This window comes from Urtica dioica, chromosome 2 (genome assembly GCF_054948205.1).
Source record: "Urtica dioica subsp. dioica isolate 48M chromosome 2, U.dioica_male_clone48M_v1_H2, whole genome shotgun sequence".
In the NCBI taxonomy this organism is placed as follows: domain Eukaryota; kingdom Viridiplantae; phylum Streptophyta; class Magnoliopsida; order Rosales; family Urticaceae; genus Urtica; species Urtica dioica.
In genome coordinates, this window is record NC_142757.1 from 50,223,113 (window position 1) to 50,237,689 (window position 14,577).

Below are 14,577 nucleotides of genomic sequence, written 5' to 3' on the forward strand. Positions count from 1 at the left end.
TTCCCAGAATTCGCTCGCTCGACTCGAACAAGATAACCAGAATTCGCTCGCTCTCTCTTTCTCTCTCGCTCTCTCTCTCTTTCTCTCAAAAAATGTCGCAACCAGTTTTTCTTGAGAAAGCGTAAAACTTAACTCCACCGACTGAATGAAATGAAGCAGGGAATAAAACTTAACTCTGGTTAAGTTCGAGATAATAGGATAAACATCGCCATAAGGTTTTCTTTACAGTTTGTTTTTTGAAAATTTTTCTTTACATATATATTATTTATTATGAAGTTTCTCTAGTACATTCAAAATGTCATTGATACGTCATTGATTTTATCTTCTTTTTTTTTTTGCCAATCTTATTTTTCTTTCTTTATGGAATTTATGAATGTATTTTTGAATAGAGTAAAACTATTTTTTGCCAATCTGACTAGTTTATTTTCATAGCAATTACGTTGTGTGGCCTATTTTCATTTACAGCTTAGAAAATCCTTATGATTTTATTAACTTTATATATTAATTAGGTCTGCCAATTTTTAATTAACAACTTCAATTGATAGTTTTATTTACTTATTTAAATGGTCTGACCATATTTAATTGAAATCATAGTTCAACTATTTTAATAGTAAAAATAATATCATAGCTCTCCATAATATTAATGCATAGCTCATTATTTTTCCTTCTTTTGTTTACCCTTTTTTTTAAGTATCTATTTTCTTTAATATTATAATGCGAAAATATGTGCGAAGATATTTATGTAGTACAAATAACTATTTTTTTAAATATTGTTTTATTGCTTTAGTAAAAATTTATTTGAATTTAATGTATACTTGTAGATGACTGAAAATCAAGATACACGACCTCGAACAAAAACAGTATGGGATAATGATGCGGTTGAAATCTTATGCGACGTCTGTATTGCAGAGATTGAAGCTGGAAATCGACCGGGAACAAGCTTCACCAAAGTTGGATGGGAGAATATGGTGAAAAATATTTCCGAGAAAACACAGAAGGGATACGATAAAGCTCAATTGAAAAATAAGCTGGAGTTACTGAAAGGTGAATGGAAACTCTGGAAGCAATTGATCGGAAAAGAAACTGGCCTTGGATGGAATGATAAAAATAATACTGTTGACGCAAGCGAAGAGTGGTGGCGTAGTAAAATAAAGGTTTGTATCGAAAATCAAATCAATTTACAAACTAAGATACCACTTTTTTGTAGGAGAATAAAAAATTCGGAAAATTTCGCAAAGAAGGCATTTCTCCCGATTTCGAAGATAAACTGGATACGATGTTCAAGGATATAGTTGCAACTGGAGTGTATGCATTTTCTTCTACAATTAACCCTCGTCATTACGGTGGTAGTGAGGCATTTGTTAGTGTTGACATCTTAGAAGAAAGAAGTGATGAATCGGAGGATCCTGTATGTCAGCCGAATCCTCAAAAGAGTTTGAATAACAACAACAAAAATCCCCTAGACATCAATAATTTTCCAAAGTTTAAAAAGGCTGGTGGACAGAGCAAAGTTAGTGGAGCGGCTAAATTATCTTCTCAAATCGAGCAACTTGTGAAGGCAACAGAAGAGCGTAGCGACACCGTATACGTAGTACGCAAAGAGATGCCTGGTACTAGTATCGCTGAAGTAATGGAAGTTGTTTCGTCACTGCCTGGTATTATAATCGGACATGCAATGTGGCTTTTGCGACCGGACTATTTCAGAGTCGCGAGAAGAGAGAGATGTTTGTGTTGGAATCGATCTAGGGTTTAAGAAAATAATTAACGCTTCGGTAAGCGGCGGAATTTTAAAAATTTTCTTTTACAAGTAAAACAGTTTTTACTAACCTAGACAAGTGCAAGTACATGTAATTAAAAACCAATATGAGCTATGAAGTTTACTAACCTTTCTTGAAGCTTGAACCTTGTAGAAGCTTTTGGAAAGTTGCAACGCTCCTCTCCCCTCGCAGCACGTCTCTCTTCCTTTCCTCGGCACCTCGAGCAACCACGAAAGTTTCTATCACTAAATCACTCGAAAAGAAGGAATCAGTGAGTGGGCACTTTTAAACACTACGACTTAAGAACGAGTCTCGAAGTCGCAGAGCTAAACACTAGGTCGAGTGAGGACCTAGGTGCCAAGACAAGAAAAATCGAAAATATAAACTAGAGAGAGAGAGAGGAAGGGGCGGCCAAGTCTAGAGAGAGAAGCTCTCAATCTCTAAAACTTTGGATGAATTTCAATTGTGAGAAAAAGGGGCTCCTATTTATAGGAGAGGTCTCACCTTCTATAAGGTAGTTTCCTCTTCTATAGAATATCACATATTCATGAGCCAATTACCTCTTTTCCCACTTGAGATGCTCGGCCAAGGATGCCTTCTAGAAGGCTTGGATTTGTTTCCATTTTTGTTCCTTGCCTTGCCTTGTTCTCTCTTGGCCGATTACCCTAAAGCATCCTCATGCAAATTTGTTTCCTCTTTTTCTTTTGGCAAGTATCTTGATACATTTATGCACAAAATATTCTCTCTTGGTTGGGTATGTTGGGCCCCTATGTCCTTCTAGAATGGGCTTCTAGAAGCTTTTCCATTTGTTCATGACAACATGAAAAAGGCCCAATAAGAATTTTCAATAAAATTCTTATGAAATGAAATTAATTCACAAGGCCCAATGATCAAGTCATGGCCGAGTGAAACATGTCATAAAATGACCTTGTCAAAAATTTATTGACATTCATTTCATCGTTTGTCTCAAAAGACAAAAATACCCTTTTCACTATTTTCGTTCTTGTTTTGACTTAGCTTCCAGTTTAACTATTCCTATCGATGTGATTCGTGACAGTGACCTCATGGACCCAAATGAACAAAGCTTTAGCTAAACACTTGGACTCAAAAGTTCACAAACCTTTTCCAAGTTTAGCTTAATGCCAACTGACTCCACTAAAGAGCTGACACTGAAAATCTCTCGGTTCAAATGAATTTATTTTCTACTCAAGAATTCGACCTAATTATGATGAGCGGATCCACTGAATATTATCTATGTTTACCCTTCGTGAATGTCATCAGCTAGTCGGGATTTACTAAATTACCATTTTACCCTTCTAGATGTTATTCCCTCAACTCCTTTGTCGCTTGTGAATAAGTTAGAAACAATGTATTGACGAGGAGCTAACAAGTCACATTGTTTCATCCAAAAGAGTCAGGACTCAATTTGGACACTGGCCAGTTCATTTATTCACACTCCAAGGAACAAAGCATGAGGTGACATACATTGCATTTCAGCAATCTTGTACATGAATTCCATATCTATGAGAACTTCACAAAGTTACTCATGACATACTCACAACTTAGTACTTCACCAATAGGCCCTGTTCGGAATGACATAGTGAGTCCGAACTCTGACTTTCTCAAATGAGAATACTAAGGTGTGAAATGGCATGTCTCATTTCAGGATTAAGGTAAGCATGATGCAATTCATACATAGTGACTTCGAGACATAAGAGGTTAAATGGTTTGTTCTTATATTGTCTCTAGAAGTGCACTGGTCAATTCAGTACCTTCGGAAGATACCTAGAAGAACTATAGAGTCCCCAACTCTCAATGCCTCATAACCAGACATCATAGATTCTTCTAACAATCATACTGAGGTCAATAGTCCTTTGACCCTAAGATTGCGAATATATCGTTTTAAGCAAACTACGAAGAGTTTGTTCATGCAAATCTACATTTGTCTCTTCGTAAGTTGTTAAGTTTGTTTATGGACTAAAAGACTAAGGTTTTATCATAAAGCTTCAAACAAAGAAAGAATGAATGAACGTTTCAACTTTATTAATGAATAGATAGGCAATTACAAGCAAGAGTCTTCGTAAGACTATATGACATCAAATGTACAAAAATAGACACTACTGCTCTTCTTGTGGGCACCATTGACAACAGTTTGCAACGATGAAAGATCCACATATTCAAAGTTGTTGGCTCACTTACGAGTATAATCTAGTTTATGGCTCTAATCCAGGAGGAGCTCCAAATATTTCGCGCGTTTGAATTTTTAATCAATTGTATTAAATAAGTGTTCTTATATGAGAACTACATTCATTGTTTTGCATTTTTTGTACTTTTTTTTGTAGTATAAATAATGTTTACATCGAATGTTATTTAGTCTTATGTTATCACATATTCGTTTTCAGGAACAAATGGATATCACATCAGACGATGAGTTCGACATTGTTGCCAAAAAGAATCATAACGAACACAGTGTTCTTATACGGAAAATTGCTCATTTGATGCAAATTTATTATGATACATACATACATAAAGTTCCTTGTATGGATTAAAAAAAACGGGGCATATTTTTCTTCAAGAGATATTGAGGGGTAACAGAATTCGGTGCCAACAACTGTTCAGAATGGAAAAGGAGGTTTTTACAAGTTTGTGCAATAACTTGGAAACAAGTTACGGTTTCAAAGGTTCAAGACATATGACTGCATTGGAGATTTTAGGAATGACTCTAATGATTCTAGGACATGGTCTAGGAAACTGGTTAGTGCAAGAGATGTTTCAACATTCAGGTGAGACGATAAGTCGATATTTTTCGGAGACGTTGGATATATTATGTCTCATGGGAGCCGATGTCATAAAACCGGCTGGAATTTAAGAGTACTCCCAAAGAAGTAGCAAACGATCCAAGATATATGCCACATTTTAAGGTATTATACTCATATTTTTGTTATTTATTTTCATCGATACTTTGTATAAATTAATTGAGATATTTTTTTTTTTTAAGGATTGCATTGGTGCTATAGATGGTGTTCATGTTCCAGCTTCTTTACCTCGAGCAGATCAAATACCGTTTATCGGTAGAAAGAAGATTCCTACTCAAAATGTTATGGCTGTATGTGATTTCAATATGAAATTCACTTTTGCGTATGCTGGTTGGGAAGGTAGCGCTCATGATTCAAGGGTATTCTCTGCCGCTCTTCGTGATACTGAGATTAACTTTCCAAAACCTTAAGAAGGTATGACTTTAATTATTTTTTTTTTATAGCTTTGTCTTGTATACAATTTAAACTAAATCATTATATTCAACTTGATATGTCACAGGAAAGTATTATCTGGTTGACGCTGGTTATCCTAATTTGCCTGGATATCTTGGTCCGTATAAAGGTCAAACATACCATCTGGAGCATTTTCGTGCAAGAAGAACTCAACCTACTACAAGCAAAGAAATCTTCAATCGTGCACATTCTTCTCTGAGAAGCGTCATCGAGCGGAGCTTTGGAGTGTGGAAAAAAAGATGGAGAATCCTGAATGTCATGCCGAGTTATCCATTCAAAAATCAAGTAAAAATAGTTATCGCGCTGCATAACTATATTCGAATGCATGCAAGACAAGAGATGGATTTTGAAATATTCGACGAGACAGGGGGCGATGGCGAGGGGGATGAAAACGACACAACTGAAGATCAAGATGAAGATTGTCAGACTTCTTCGAGTAGTATGGACAAGTTAAGAGATGAGATTGCTGCAAGTTTAGTAGAAACGATAAATTTGTAGTTTACATTTTTGTCAATAATTAAAAAACTTTATATTAAAAATAAAATAAATTTGTTTCGTCCATATTTTTCTAGTTTGTAATTATAATTCATATATATGCATATAAATAAGCATATAAATAATTATTATTTAATTTATAAGACCATGTCTATTTTAGTCTTTTGACCATAATATATTTATTTTACCAAACGCTAAATCAGCTTTTGTTATCAGCAACAACTGTTTTATAAACAGTTTACCAAACATCTGTCAGTTTAAAAAAAAAAACAGTTTTTTTTTTAAAACATAAACTAAAAGCACTTTTTAAAAAAACAAAGTTGTGCCGAACGGTGCCGTAGACTCGACGGAATGAAGAACGAGAAAACGTTTTTGGCTCAAGCAAGGTGCTCGAATTTTTCATAAACATTCAACTGCCCAACTACAAGCTTTTCTTCCCAAAATAAAGAGGGTTCCAAAAACGATAAAGGAAAAAAAAAAAAAAAAAAAAAGCAATACACGATACACAATCGATTATTATATGAGCATATATGATTGTAGTACTTTAAACGAAAGATAATACAGAATCATACCACAACTGTTAGACCAATATTCCCAAGATCAACTCCCACTTGACTCAAAGAAGATGTGAGTAGTCCTACATGCCTAATCCCTCTCGAAATTGGTCGAAGACCATGTTCGCTAGGGCCATGGTGAACAGATCTACCAGAGATCTACTTCACCTCCACGTCTCCGCGTTGCGCGATCTCTCGAATCAAATGGTATTTCCTCTCAATATGCTTAGAGCGCTTATGGCTTCTAGGTTCCTTTGAGTTAGCGACGGCCCTACTATTATCACAATAAAGGGTCATGGGCTCGTCGATGTTTGGAACAACTTCCAAATACTTAAGGAATTTTCTAAGCCATACAGCCTCTTTGGATGCTTCACAAGCAGCCACATATTCTGCTTCCATTGTGGAGTCAGCAATGCAAGATTGCTTAATACTTCTCCACACAACAGCTCCACCATTAAGGATGAACACAGATCCCGAAGTGGATTTCCTGGAATCCTTATCCGCTTGAAAATCGGAGTCGGTATATCCCGTCATAGTCAGGTCAGTACCTGAGTATGTAAGCATCAAGTTCATAGTTCTTCGAAGATACTTAAGAACATGCTTAACAGCAATCCAGTGCTCGGGTCCAGGGTTGGATTGGAAACGGCTAACTACGCCAACGGCAAAACAGATGTCAGGTCTAGTGCAAAGCATGGCATACATGAGACTTCCCACGGCAGAGGCGTAAGGAATCTTTCTCATGTCTTCAATCTCTTGTGCAGTCTTGGGAGACTGGTCCTTAGAGAGTGAAACTCCATGCCTAAAGGGTGTTTGACCCCTCTTGCAGTCTTGCATCGAGAAGCGATCCATCACCTTATCAATATAAGATGCTTGAGAGAGCGACAGGGTCCGGTTTTTCCTATCTCGAAAGATTTGGATTCCCAGAATGTACGCGGCTTCTCCTAGATCCTTCATATCGAATTGCTTTGCTAGCCAGACCTTAACCTCAGATAACTTACCCACGTCATTACCAATGAGTAGTATATCATCGACATATAGTACCAGAAACACAACTTTGCCTTCGTGTATTAACTTGTAAACACAAGGCTCATCTATTGACTGTTCAAAGCCGAAGCTCTTTACAGTTTCATCGAATCTAATATTCCATGATCTAGATGCTTGCTTTAGTCCATAAATGGATTTAAGCAACTCACAAACCTTGGTCTCTTGACCTTTATCCACGAAACCGTCTGGTTGAGCCATGTAAATGCGCTCGTCAAGATTGCCATTCAGAAAGGCTGTCTTGACATCCATTTGCCAGATCTCATAGTCGAGAGCTGCAGCTATGGATAGGAGTATGCGGATGGATTTAAGCATCGCGACTGGCGAGAAGGTTTCTTCATAGTCAATCCCTTCTTGTTGGGTATAACCCTTCGCCACAAGTCGTGCTTTGAATGTCTCGACGTTCCCATCAGGACCCCTTTTCTTCTTGTATATCCACTTACACCCTACGGGTTTAATCCCTTCAGGAAAGTCTACAAGTTTCCAGACTTTGTTGACATACATCGAGTGCATTTCAACTTTCATGGCGTCAAGCCAAAGGTTTGATTCAGAACAAGCCATCGCTTGGCTATAGGAAACAGGGTCATCCATGTCGGAGACGGCTACAAGAGAGTCTCCATAAGACATGTACCTGTCAGGCTTTTGAGTAGCCCTCCCACTACGTCGAAGTACTACTTGACGAGATTCTGATGAGTTAGGTTGTGTTTCAGTTGGGGTAAGAACGGTTCTTACAGATGAGGTAGAAGCTTCCTCACCCAACTTTTCTTCAAGCACAATTTTGCTTCTAGGTTTCGCATCCTTCATAAAGTCCTCCTCAAGGAAACGAGCATTCGTGCTAACGAAAGTCTTATCGTCCTCGGGACTATAGAAAGTAAAACCATTGGTTTCCTTCGGATATCCTACAAACAGGCACAATTCTGACCTACTAGCCAACTTGCTAGTCTTTTGCCTCAGCACGTGTGCAGGGCAACCCCAAATTCGGATGCGGCCAAGATTCACTTTACGGCCAGTCCATCGTTCATAAGGAGTACCAGGAACCGTTTTGGACGGAACTTGGTTCAGAACGTAGGCGGCTGTTTCGAGGGCATATCCCCAAAAGGAAAGCGGGAGTGATGAGTAACTCATCATCGATCTAACCATCTCCATAAGAGTTCGGTTTCTTCTCTCTGACACTCTGTTTTGTTGAGGTGTGCCAGGTGCGGTAAGCTGAGAAGCGATACCTTCTTCTTTAAGAAAGTCATCGAACTCTCCAGACATATACTCACCACCTCGATCAGATCGAAGGGTTTTGATCACTTTGCCAGTTTGCTTTTCCACTAAAGCCCTAAAGACCTTAAATACGTTAAAGGTCTCGGATTTGTGTTTAAGCAAATAGACAAACCCATATCTTGAGTAATCATCAGTGAAGGTAACGAAGTATTCGTATCCTCCACGTGCCTGTTGGTTGAGCGGACCACATACATCAGAATGTATTAGTTCCAGCAACTCAGTGGCTCTTCGACCCTTATCGGAGAAAGGTCGCTTAGTCATTTTTCCTTCTATGCAGGATTCGCAAGTAGGTAGTGAGCCTATTGCAGAGGCTTGGAGTGGACCATCCCTCACAAGTCTCTTAATCCTATCTAGACTGATATGACCAAGTCTTAAGTGCCAGAGGTATGTTGATTTTGTTAGATCGGAGGATTCAGAAAGTTTGATCCTCTTTGGCTCCCTAATTAGATCGTTATCTATTTCGGTGTCTAAAAGAGAAGGTTGAGTGGGATAGATGTAGAAAAGAGCATTCTTCATACATGCATCAGTGACAAAAGAATTATCAGGAAACGAAATACGAATTCCATTCTTAATGAACTTTAAACAATAATCTTGCTCACGAAGACGAGCAACGGATATTAAGTTCTTCCCAAAGGTAGGAACAAAATAAACATTATTCAAATTTAAAGTGCGGTCTTCAAAAGACAGCGTCACGGATCCCACAGCCTTTGCAGACACCAGGCTCCCATCACCCCATTTGAAACAGAACTCGCCTTCCTCTAAGCTTTTGGTTTTCTTGAAACCATTCAAGGAACAACAAATATGGTTAGTAGCAGCGGAGTCAATAATCCACGATGATACATTATCAGCTACTAAGCATGCTTCGGTAACTAGTACAATACTATGTTCCTTTACTTTGAGATAGGCGGGACAGTTCTTTTTATCGGCCTTGTCAGGTCTCTTCACAGTTCTAGAGGCGGAGGCTTCTTGCTCAGTAGCATGTGCCTCTCCTTGATTCCTCTTTTTCTTAGTGAGACCTACAGCAGTGTGAAGTTCCTCCATAAGCTTGGTAACAGTGTACTCTAGCTTGTTTATGGAGTAGTTCATCTTGGAGGTATCAAGAGATGCGGGGAGAGTTTCTAAGATCATATCTATGATATTCTTCCCATCAATCTCAGATCCTAGGTTTCCATTTTATCCAGAAAACTAATGATCAGTATCATGAAGTCTCCAACAGGAGTCCTAGCCTGCATATGACAGTTCATAAACTGTCGGACTGCTTGTAGCCTTGTTTGACGTCCTTGCCCTCCAAACATCTCAAGGAGATTGTAGAGCATTTCGGCGGCAGTCTCGATGTCACGATGTTGCTCTTTCAGCATATTGTTCATAGATGCCAAGATATAGCACCTCACAATCTCATCGGATCGAAGTCAGGCCGCTAAGGCGTCATTGTCCTCTTGAGTTGAATCATCATTCGTCAGAGGAGGACACGGGGTGGTGAGTACCCATTTGTGCTTGTTAACGGTAGGTATTATGTCGAGGTTACGTTTCGAATCTACGTAGTTTTCGTTTTCGAGTTTGATCGAGGAAAGAAAGATTGAGAGATGGTTGAGAGACATATTGCCTATATAAGTTGAAACAAGTTTATGATTAGTCTTTGGTTTAGGATTTAAGTTTTATCAAGACTTTTGTAAAATCCAAAGGTGTTATAAACCAAACGATAATTTACTCCCTCAAGAGAAGGCCGCAAAAAATCTCCATTTATAAGTAAATGACACATCATTAATGCTAAGCCAAGATCTCAATACATCTATTTTGACTAGCCACCTTTTAAATTGGTTTGATCACTCACATCCTTTCGCAGAGCCTCAAGGGAGGATACTAGGGATTGAGCCTAAGCGTGCAACCAACCACTTAGTCCAAAAGATCAGCTTTGAAAAACAATCCCCCAAGGGGAGGCCTTGCCATCATTGCATCACTCTCGGACGTAGCTCATTGAGCAATGATCGAAGCAATAACGCCTTGGAGTACTCACATTTAAGTGAGGGTCGCAAGAGCGGCTCTTAGTCCCACGTTATTTCATCTTTCACTAGTGTTGGGGATCGTGGGTTACAAACAACGAAAATAACCCTCCCACTTAGTTTTTGGAGTTGGTTCATCGACTCTTATAAGTTCGGAAACAAATTTCCTAGTTAGAGAGCGACAGAGCGGACAACTAGAAGAGAATCATAGATCGACATGTTCAGAGCAGTATTAGTGCATAAAGGCACAAGGTACATACTCGATCTTTTCCTATTTTCTATTTCGGGAAAGTGCGTGAGGGAAGTGTGAACTTCAACTCACTCGAACACTTGAAAGTTTGAGATTACACATCTTTTTATTTTTCGGCTTGTCTACAAAGAGACCTCCCACTCAAATTTTCAAGAGCATATAGATTTTGAACATATGTGATATAGATATAGTTTTGAAAACATTTTGAAAATTTATTTGATTTGGATGACAAAATATTTTCAAGTTTGAAAGTGAAAACGGTTTTTCAAAATTCAAACTAGTTTTGTAAAAATTCAATTTCAATTAAACTTTCAAAAAATCAAAACATTTTAATCTTACACATCATGTTTATAATCATATGAAAAACATTTTTGCTCAAGAAAATTTTCTCATTAGAGTTCTTTAACTCATGGTAGTGGGGTTTGAAAATCCGGATTTCTAAAAAAACTGGAGTTTCAGACAGCCGCGCACCTCGGAGTAAAATCGCCATATCTGGCGGCTCCAATGTCCTTTTCAGCCGAAACAGGTGGCATTGGACAGAGGACAGACAGAGCTTTAATTTGATTCAAGAATCATTAAATTTCGATTTCTGAGCAGAGAGTTATGCCACTTTTAATACGGGTTTACTCCAGCTCGAAGAAAAAGAAATAAATTAAAGTTTGGTCCTACTTAGGTGCGAAAAAGAATCAAGTGTAACGGAACGTTTTAAGATGTTGATTAAAGCTTTTATTTGTGTTTTATTAGCAGGGTAATAACATAGAATAAAAGAAATAACAACAAGCATAAAACGATTCAAGTAAAAATAAGAAACTAGCAAGATAACAAAACTAGTCACAAAATTTTACTCGAAAAATCTCAAACCTTTAAAACACGTTTTTCAATATAAAAAATTAAAAACTTTTAGAACTGATTCTAATGTGTTTTAACATCATCCCAAACTCATAGAAAATCAACATGGTTTTTAATTTAGAGACAAGAGCAATAAATTAAAAAAAATCTAAGATTACAATTCTAACTTGTCACAAAATTAGTAAACTTTCGAAAACGATTTTCAAGCTCATAATTTAAAAACATGTACATGCTAATCTTTGACCATAGCTCTGATACCATTTGTTGGAATCGATCTAGGGTTTAAGAAAATAATTAACGCTTCGGTAAGCGGCGGAATTTTAAAAATTTTCTTTTACAAGTAAAACAGTTTTTACTAACCTAGACAAGTGCAAGTACATGTAATTAAAAACCAATATGAGCTATGAAGTTTACTAACCTTTCTTGAAGCTTGAACCTTGTAGAAGCTTTTGGAAAGTTGCAACGCTCGTCTCCCCTCGCAGCACTTCTCTCTTCCTTTCCTCGGCACCTCGAGCAACCACGAAAGTTTCTATCACTAAATCACTCGAAAAGAAGGAATCAGTGAGTGGGCACTTTTAAACACTACGACTTAAGAACGAGTCTCGAAGTCGCAGAGCTAAACACTAGGTCGAGTGAGGACCTAGGTGCCAAGACAAGAAAAATCGAAAATATAAACTAGAGAGAGAGAGAGGAAGGGGCGGCCAAGTCTAGAGAGAGAAGCTCTCAATCTCTAAAACTTTGGATGAATTTCAATTGTGAGAAAAAGGGGCTCCTATTTATAGGAGAGGTCTCACCTTCTATAAGGTAGTTTCCTCTTCTATAGAATATCACATATTCATGAGCCAATTACCTCTTTTCCCACTTGAGATGCTCGGCCAAGGATGCCTTCTAGAAGGCTTGGATTTGTTTCCATTTTTGTTCCTTGCCTTGCCTTGTTCTCTCTTGGCCGATTACCCTAAAGCATCCTCATGCAAATTTGTTTCCTCTTTTTCTTTTGGCAAGTATCTTGATACATTTATGCACAAAATATTCTCTCTTGGTTGGGTATGTTGGGCCCCTATGTCCTTCTAGAATGGGCTTCTAGAAGCTTTTCCATTTGTTCATGACAACATGAAAAAGGCCCAATAAGAATTTTCAATAAAATTCTTATGAAATGAAATTAATTCACAAGGCCCAATGATCAAGTCATGGCCGAGTGAAACATGTCATAAAATGACCTTGTCAAAAATTTATTGACATTCATTTCATCGTTTGTCTCAAAAGACAAAAATACCCTTTTCACTATTTTCGTTCTTGTTTTGACTTAGCTTCCAGTTTAACTATTCCTATCGATGTGATTCGTGACAGTGACCTCATGGACCCAAATGAACAAAGCTTTAGCTAAACACTTGGACTCAAAAGTTCACAAACCTTTTCCAAGTTTAGCTTAATGCCAACTGACTCCACTAAAGAGCTGACACTGAAAATCTCTCGGTTCAAATGAATTTATTTTCTACTCAAGAATTCGACCTAATTATGATGAGCGGATCCACTGAATATTATCTATGTTTACCCTTCGTGAATGTCATCAGCTAGTCGGGATTTACTAAATTACCATTTTACCCTTCTAGATGTTATTCCCTCAACTCCTTTGTCGCTTGTGAATAAGTTAGAAACAATGTATTGACGAGGAGCTAACAAGTCACATTGTTTCATCCAAAAGAGTCAGGACTCAATTTGGACACTGGCCAGTTCATTTATTCACACTCCAAGGAACAAAGCATGAGGTGACATACATTGCATTTCAGCAATCTTGTACATGAATTCCATATCTATGAGAACTTCACAAAGTTACTCATGACATACTCACAACTTAGTACTTCACCAATAGGCCCTGTTCGGAATGACATAGTGAGTCCGAACTCTGACTTTCTCAAATGAGAATACTAAGGTGTGAAATGGCATGTCTCATTTCAGGATTAAGGTAAGCATGATGCAATTCATACATAGTGACTTCGAGACATAAGAGGTTAAATGGTTTGTTCTTATATTGTCTCTAGAAGTGCACTGGTCAATTCAGTACCTTCGGAAGATACCTAGAAGAACTATAGAGTCCCCAACTCTCAATGCCTCATAACCAGACATCATAGATTCTTCTAACAATCATACTGAGGTCAATAGTCCTTTGACCCTAAGATTGCGAATATATCGTTTTAAGCAAACTACGAAGAGTTTGTTCATGCAAATCTACATTTGTCTCTTCGTAAGTTGTTAAGTTTGTTTATGGACTAAAAGACTAAGGTTTTATCATAAAGCTTCAAACAAAGAAAGAATGAATGAACGTTTCAACTTTATTAATGAATAGATAGGCAATTACAAGCAAGAGTCTTCGTAAGACTATATGACATCAAATGTACAAAAATAGACACTACTGCTCTTCTTGTGGGCACCATTGACAACAGTTTGCAACGATGAAAGATCCACATATTCAAAGTTGTTGGCTCACTTACGAGTATAATCTAGTTTATGGCTCTAATCCAGGAGGAGCTCCAAATATTTCGCGCGTTTGAATTTTTAATCAATTGTATTAAATAAGTGTTCTTATATGAGAACTACATTCATTGTTTTGCATTTTTTGTACTTTTTTTTGTAGTATAAATAATGTTTACATCGAATGTTATTTAGTCTTATGTTATCACATATTCGTTTTCAGGAACAAATGGATATCACATCAGACGATGAGTTCGACATTGTTGCCAAAAAGAATCATAACGAACACAGTGTTCTTATACGGAAAATTGCTCATTTGATGCAAATTTATTATGATACATACATACATAAAGTTCCTTGTATGGATTAAAAAAAACGGGGCATATTTTTCTTCAAGAGATATTGAGGGGTAACAGAATTCGGTGCCAACAACTGTTCAGAATGGAAAAGGAGGTTTTTACAAGTTTGTGCAATAACTTGGAAACAAGTTACGGTTTCAAAGGTTCAAGACATATGACTGCATTGGAGATTTTAGGAATGACTCTAATGATTCTAGGACATGGTCTAGGAAACTGGTTAGTGCAAGAGATGTTTCAACATTCAGGTGAGACGATAAGTCGATAT

At 37.5% G+C, this 14,577-nt stretch overlaps 1 protein-coding gene across 1 annotated transcript; it reads left to right on the forward strand.

Annotated features, from left to right (window-relative positions):
- The first annotated feature begins 821 nt into the window (after positions 1-821).
- LOC149405329 (uncharacterized) lies at positions 822-5,524 on the forward strand. The gene is made up of 4 exons (XM_089607811.1): positions 822-1,154; positions 1,208-1,655; positions 4,775-4,912; positions 5,073-5,524. The coding sequence occupies exons 1-4, from the start codon at positions 822-824 to the stop codon at positions 5,522-5,524; spliced, it is 1,371 nt and encodes a 456-aa protein (XP_089463937.1).
- The last annotated feature ends 9,053 nt before the right edge of the window (positions 5,525-14,577 follow it).

Coding starts and splice junctions, on each gene's coding strand:
- LOC149405329 (XM_089607811.1), top strand. CDS start 822: ATGACTGAAAATCAAGATACACGACCTCGAACAAAAACAGTATGGGAT. Junction 1,155..1,207: donor GGTGGCGTAGTAAAATAAAG/GTTTGTATCGAA, acceptor ACTTTTTTGTAG/GAGAATAAAAAATTCGGAAA. Junction 1,656..4,774: donor AGTTGTTTCGTCACTGCCTG/GTATTATAATCG, acceptor TTGGTGCTATAG/ATGGTGTTCATGTTCCAGCT.